This window comes from Gossypium raimondii, chromosome 10, assembly GCF_025698545.1.
Source record: "Gossypium raimondii isolate GPD5lz chromosome 10, ASM2569854v1, whole genome shotgun sequence".
Classification (NCBI taxonomy): Eukaryota; Viridiplantae; Streptophyta; class Magnoliopsida; order Malvales; family Malvaceae; genus Gossypium; species Gossypium raimondii.
In genome coordinates this window covers 35,768,705-35,776,214 of record NC_068574.1, presented here as the reverse complement: position 1 = coordinate 35,776,214, position 7,510 = coordinate 35,768,705, and the positions used below count along the sequence as shown (strand labels likewise).

Below are 7,510 nucleotides of genomic sequence, written 5' to 3'. Positions count from 1 at the left end.
TTAATTAAACACAATCATGCTTAATAATATTCAAAAAAATATTCCATGGCAACTCGATCTTTCATGAGTTTTGGAAACCAAATTAAGTCCTTCCGGAATCCTTTACTTAGTAAATACGCATTTTACTGATCCTTATTTACTAAGGATTTCTTAGCATTCGTGTGAGGTAACAGGGACGTGTTAGGTTTGAAACAATTTAATCACACAAATCTAAAAACTATGCAGATAACAGAGCCTGGTTAGGGTTGTTATGCAACCAACAATTCAATTGGGTTAGGATCTAAATTGAGCATGCACATTTCAATTATGCCTCCATTAGACGTCGTCTGGTTAAGATCGCTTAGCTAATTCAGGTGCATTTCAATACGTATGAACGAAATACAAACTTGATTTTAGTTGAAAACATGATCGATTGAGGCACAAACATTTTAAGCATGAATCGCATAAATATTATTTAATCAAAATAATCATCCTAGTTTAAGCTATCTTTGTTGTAAACAAGAACATAGAACTCATAGCAAAAATCTTTAAATTAAATTAAAGAAAAGAAAGATTAAACCCAATTCAGAGTGGCTGTCACCCAAGACTCTGACTGACGAGGCTTCTTCGCTTCTTTGCGTTGCTTCATTGCTGATGGTTCTCCAAGGTGGCCGACCAAGGGCTCTTTGAGAGGGTAATTTGCAAAAATCCTTATGCAAGTATGATGATAGGCGTGAGAGCTAAAAGAGTTGAGAGAGAGGATGAGAGATGAGAGGGATGAGGGATGAGGGATAATTGAAAAAGTGAGAAATGAACTCTTATTTATAGGTGAGGCAAAGGAGTTAGTTTGCTAAAATTAGGAGTGTCCATCCCTTGAAACCTCCTCCAAGAGTGGCCGGCCATGAATTGAGGAAATGTGGCTAATTTTTCCTTGATTGTTGGTCAATTTGAATGCCACAACAACTCAGGACTAAGACTCGGTCTCCAGCAAATCTTCAGGTAAATCTCTGATTTATTTAACTCTTCAAGGGCCTTATGTAATTAAACCAAAAATTGGTTTATAATCAGCCATGTGTAGCCAAAAATTGGGTTGACCTGGCCTCCACTTTGGATGGTTTTACAATTAGAAGAAAACTCTCAGACCGGTTAAAAATAGCAGATAGTTTAGAGGACCAAATGAATTAATTTAACCACTTTAATTAATCAATTTACTTAATTAATTAAACCTAATTTTATTAATGAAATATTTAAAATGAACTATTAAAATATAAAATTATATTCTATTATTTTATTTAATCATGCATGGCCCACTTCATAGCTTAAAAATATAATATGCTTAAATTAATATAAAATAAGCCACTTTATGCATGAAAACTATATAATAAAACATAAAATCACATTTTAATTATTTCTATGTCCTAATTTCATATTTTCACATATTTCATTAATTTATTAAATAATTACTTAGTTTTAACAATAATTTTAAGTAAAAGGTGATGAATTATATAGGAAAAATCCTATATATTTTTTCGTTTACACCCATTGCATGTAAGTGTAATTTTGCTCGGTTTTTAATAATTTATATGTTGTTTAAGTCGTTGTAGCTTAATCTAGCTAGCTTATGGACTAATTTTCAAAACTGTTAAAGAGTTAAGGTTCCACAATTCATGAATGTGTATGTGTTTTGATGTTTGTTGGAAGAAAATGAATCTTTGTTGTTAGTTAAACAACATTTGTTAAGTGATTTTTAGTAAAATTGTCAAATGTGTGAATTAATGTGATATTTTTATGGTGAAATGTGTGAATTAATGAAATGTATGGGCTGCTTTAAGCTTAAATGATATTTGGCTAGCATGGGTGTGGACTAAATTGCATAAATTTGCATTTTTATAAGTTTAGGACTAAATTGTAAATAAGTTCAAATTTTAGGGCAAAATAGTAATTTTTCCATAATAATTTTTGGATCGAATTTAATAGATTAATAATTAAATGAGTTAAATTTGACTATATAGATCAAGAAAAGAAAAGTACGGAATTAGATCGAGGAAAAGATAAAGTTATCGATTAAACGATAAATTTTTGTCGTATGAGTTCAATGTAAGTTGATATATTAATAAGCTTTAAATTATATATATATGTGTTTACATACTTAATTGATAAATTGATTGATACAATACTACTGAAATTCTCGATGAGATATCAGCAGGTGTATAAATCTCGGTTGAACCTTAAGAATAGATAGGATACAAATGACATGTCATTAGGGGTTACCGTGTTTGGGTACTGGTCTCGTACGTTCTACCGATGGCTGATTTTTTTGGCATGTGTTGCAGCTTCTCAACAGCTTGTGTGAGCAGCATCGTGTAGCTATGTCTTGACAGTCAGCTTGTATGAGCAGACCCAGTGATGGCTCGAGAGTGAGCATCTATATGAGATATGAGATAGAGATGGGTTCAACCATGTATTGGCACTTAGTGTGTTAGATACCTGAGTATCTGATATTATTCCAAATGGTTCAACCGGTATAATGTTATTACGAAAGTGTATGAGTTCGATATGAACTAGTACAAATATAAATGTGAATCATGTGAGAATTGAATCTATGAGATTTGTGATTTCGTGTCTAACCCTATGGATGAACATGTGTTAGGCTTGTGGATCAAATTGAGTTGCATTATGTTATGTTTAATTACTTAAATTGTGATTAAATGGTAAGCTGATTTATATGTTATACGAACTTACTAACCTTAATTGCTTACTCTATTTAATTTTCCATATTTTATAGTGAATCGGAAGCTCGTTTGGATTAAAAGTTGTCGGAGATCGTGTCGCACTATCAATCTCTCATTTTGGTACTTTGGACTTTCTATATTTTGGTTAAATGACATGTATAGGTATTTTGGCTAATGTAGCCTATATGTCTTGATAAGTTTTGGCCATTTGAATTGGCTTGTAAAGTGGTCATATTTTTTTATATGTATATATGTATAAATGGCCCTGTGATATGTGGTGTATAGTTGCTATATGAATGCCTTGCTTAAGAAATTGTGTTTTGGCACAAAATGGTTGGAATTGAGATGAGTTTGCATGCTAAGTTTTAGGTACAATGTCTCATATATGTAATTGATCATTTAAGTAGACTTTGGAAGTATATTTGGTATGCTTTAAAGTGGTCAAATGAATGTGCTTATGGATATCATGTTGTATGTGTGGATATTTCATGTTATAGACTTGGTATTGGTTGATTTTGAATGTTTATTTATGCCATGGTTGTATTTGCATTATTGAGCTTAGGTTGGTACCTATTTGGGTGAGAAATATGGCTTAAAAAATATCCTATTTTCGTCCACACGGGCAGAGACACGGACGTGTGTCTCAGTCGTGTGTGACACATGGTTAGGCGACACGGCCGTGTGTCCCCTGAAATTTCTAATGAAACCAAGTCATTGAGTTACACGGGATAGTCAGACGGGCGTGTGGTTGGTCGTGTGACCCAAGTCAGTGAGTTACATGGGATTGGACACGAGCTGGGACACAGCCATGTGATCCCATTTCGAATGCCCACACAGCCTGAGACATGGGCGTGTCTTTTGACCGTGTGAGACACACGGCCTGGCCACACGGGCATGTGTCCCCTGTACTTTGAAAATTTTTAATGTTTTCCTAAAAGTTTCTTGAGTTCATATTTGAGTCCCGAAATGTTTTTAATGTTCATTTTGGGCCTCGAGGGCTCGTATTAGGGACTATATCATTTAAATTGAATGATTTTTTTAGAATGAGAAATGAACATCAATTGTATACTTTTTTGATCTGTAAGTCTAGTAATGCTCCATAACCCCATTTCAACGTCAGATACGTGCTAGGGGTGTAACATTTTATTGGTATCAGAGCTACAGTTTAGTTGATTCTAGGACTAACTTAGCGTATGTGAGTCTATCTATACATGCCATATTTAACCTGTGATAGTGTGATCTCTCATGAAAGTTTTTAAATCATGTTTTCATATAGTAATGGATTCCAATCGAGCTGAATCCAATGATGTAAAGAGTAGTGCCCAGCCTCGATTCATAGAGCAGCGCGTCTGGTTCGAGACCCGTATCTGAGGGCATGGAGGTGAGGCCAAGGAAGCCTTAATCCAAATGATGAATGAGTGGTTCTCTGAGTTTGTCTGAACTAATTCGGCTGCTCATCAACGTCCACCCCCAACTTTTCCCCAATCAGTTCCTGTAGCACCTACAATTGATGATGAGCCAGAGAGAGCCGAGTTTGGCTTGAGAATACGATTTGGGTCTTTGATGAATTATCTTGTACGCCAATAGAATATATTAAATGTGAGGTATCTTTTTTAAAAGATGCAGCATACTAGTGGTGGAGCACTTTATTATCTATAGTGTCAAGAGACCAGGTCACATGAGAATTCTTTCCAACCAAGTTCAGAAAGAAATATATAAGTTAGCAGTTTCTGGATCAAAAGCGCAAGGAATTCTTAGAGCTGAAACAGGGTTGTATGACCATAGCTGAATATGAAAGAGAGTTTGTTAGACTGAGAAAATATGTCCGAGAGTGCAGTCCAACCGAAGTGGTTATGTGTAAATGGTTCGAAGACGGGTTGAATGAAGACATTAAGCTTTTGGTAGTGATTCTTGAACTGAAAGAATTTGTTGTGTTAGTTGATAAAGCACACAAAGCCGAGGAGGTTAGCCGAGAAAAGAGAAGAGCTGGTTCTGAAGCTAGAGATTTGAGAAAAAAGTCAATGGGTAACTCGTATTATTCATCATCAAAGATATCAAAGGATTCTCATAATCGTTCGATTGGTTCAGTGGGGTATTCGAACAGAGATCGTGGAAAGCAACACACGAGTCCAAAAGCTTAAGCCACTTCAGTAACGAGCGTTGGTAGTGTCAAAGCCAGCAAACCTGAGTGTCAATAGTGTGGTAGACGACATTGTGGTGAATGTTGGATGAATGCCAAAGCCTGTTTTAGATGTGGCTCACAGGAGCATTTCGTTCGGGACTGTCCTGAGTTATCTGAGAAAGACAAATTTCAGACTGTTCGACCGAGTAGTGCAGATGCGAGAGGGAGACCACCCCAACATACTCGAAATGTGAGTGGTAGTAGAAGTGCAACAAAAGATTTTACTATGATATTCGAGACACGGGTGCCTGCCAGAGCTTATGCTATTCATGCTCGGGAAGATGCATTGGCACTAGATGTTATCACCAGTACTTTTTCTCTCTATAACACTGATGTAACTACTTCGATTGATCCTAGATCGATGCATTCATATGTCTGTATGAATTTAGTGTGTAGCAAGAGTTTACTTGTTGAGTCCATTGAATTTGTGGTTAAAGTATCGAACCCGTTGGGTCAGTCTGTTCTAGTTTATAAAGTTTGCAAGAATTGTCCTTTGATGACTCGGGGTTAGTGTTTTTTGGAGATTTGATGCTTTTACCGTTTGATGAATTTGATGTGATTTTGGGTATCGATTAGTTGACTCTGCATGATGCTGTTGTAAACTGTAGACAAAAGACTATTGAGTTGAAATGTCAAGATAGTGAAATTCTTCGTATTGAATCCGATGATTTGAGTGGATTGCCTATTGTGATATTGACTATGCTAGCTCAGAAATATGTAAGAAAGGGTTGTAATGCTTACCTTGCTTATGTACTAGTTACAAAAGTGTCTGAGTTGAAGATTGAATCAGTGCTGGTGGTTTGTGAATATCTAGATGTGTTTCCAGAAGAGTTACTTGGGTTGCCACCAGTCAGAGAGGTGGAGTTTGCTATTAAGTTAGTACCAGGAACATCATTGATATCGATAGCTCCATATAGAATGGCTCATACAAAGTTGAAAGAGTTGAAAGATTAGTTGCAAGAGTTAATAGATGACATTTTGCATGACCGAGTTTCTCACCCTGGGGTACACTAGTTCTGTTCATAAAGAAAAAAGATGGATCAATGACATTGTGTATCAACTATCGACAACTCAATAGAGTTACGATCAAGAACAACTATCCATTGCCACGAATCGATGATTTTTTTGATCAGTTGAAAAGAGCAATAGTATTTTCTACGATTGTTTTACATTTTGGTTATTATTAATTGCGGGTTAAAGATTTGGATATGCCAAAAACTACATTCAGAACCAGGTATGGACACTATGAATTTCTTGTTATGCCATTTGGGTTAACTAACACTCCTGCTGTATTTATGGACTTCATGAATAGAATTTTCAGACCGTATTTAGACAGATTCGTTGCTGTATTCATTGATGATATTCTGATCTATTCCTGAAATGAGTCTGAACATGCTGAGCATTTGAGGATTGTGTTACGAACGTTGAGAGATAAAAAACTATTTGCTAAATTCAGCAAATGCAAATTTTGGCTCCAAGAAATTGGATTTTTGGGACACATTGTTTCAGCGGAAGGTATCAGAGTTGATCCGAGTAAGATTTTAGCTGTTGTTGACTGGAAACCACCGAGAAACATATTCGAGGTTAGAAGTTTTCTGGGATTAGTGGGCTATTATAGTAGATTTGTGAAAGAGTTCTCAATGATAGCTACCCCGATGACACAGTTGTTACAAAAAGATGTGAAGTTTGAATGGTCTGAGAAATGCCAACAGAATTTTGATCAGTTGAAAGCACTGTTAACCGAAACACTAGTTTTGGTTCAACCTGAGTTGGGTAAAGAATTTGTGAATACCAATGATGCATCATTGAACGGTTTGGGATGTGTTTTAATGCAATAAGGTAAAGTGATAGCTTATTCTTCCAGACAGTTAAAGCCGTATGAAAATAATTATTCGACAGATGACATATAGCTGGCTGCTATTGTGTTTGCATTGAAAATTTGGTGACACTGTTTGTTTGGTGAAAAATGCCATATGTTTACTGATCACAAGAGTTTGAAGTATCTGATGTCACATAAATATCTAAATTTGAGACAATGAAGATGGCTTGAATTGTTGAAAGACTATGAGTTAGTAATTGATTATCACCCAGGGAAAGCAAATGTAGTCGCAGATGCTTTGAGTAGAAAATCTTTATTTGTTTTGAGAGCGATGAATACGCGATTAACTTTGTCTAATGATGGTTTGATATTAGCCAAGTTAAAATCTAAACCGATGTTTCTTTTGCCAATCTGTGAAGCTGAAAAATGTGACAGTGAATTGGAAGCTAAACGAGTACAGTATGAGTCGACTCCTGATTCAGAGTTTCAGATTGGAACAAATGATTGTTTATTTTCCAAGGTAGAGTTTGCGTACTGAAAATTCTAGAGGTTATACAGAAAATTATGCTTGAAGCTCACAGTGGTAGCTTATCTGTTCATCCGGGGAGGAACAAAATATACAGTGATTTGAGACAATTGTACTAGTGGTTGGGTATGATGTAACACCCCGAAATTTGGGCCTAGAAGTATTGGGACTTGAGCAAGGGAAGGTTAGGAAACTGTGCACAAAAGTATGTCTGCTTTCGTGGTTAAGGGTCCTGGGAGGAGTTGGAAGAGTCTTGGGTTCAAACCTGGGCT

The 7,510-nt window shown here is 35.9% G+C and overlaps 1 protein-coding gene across 1 annotated transcript; it reads left to right on the top strand.

Annotated features, from left to right (window-relative positions):
• The first annotated feature begins 6,548 nt into the window (after window positions 1-6,548).
• On the top strand, window positions 6,549-7,250 carry LOC128033957 (uncharacterized). Its single transcript, XM_052622455.1, has 2 exons — window positions 6,549-6,705; window positions 6,985-7,250. The coding sequence occupies exons 1-2, from the start codon at window positions 6,549-6,551 to the stop codon at window positions 7,248-7,250; spliced, it is 423 nt and encodes a 140-aa protein (XP_052478415.1).
• The last annotated feature ends 260 nt before the right edge of the window (window positions 7,251-7,510 follow it).

Coding starts and splice junctions, on each gene's coding strand:
- LOC128033957 (XM_052622455.1), top strand. CDS start 6,549: ATGACACAGTTGTTACAAAAAGATGTGAAGTTTGAATGGTCTGAGAAA. Junction 6,706..6,984: donor CAATGATGCATCATTGAACG/GTTTGGGATGTG, acceptor ATTATCACCCAG/GGAAAGCAAATGTAGTCGCA.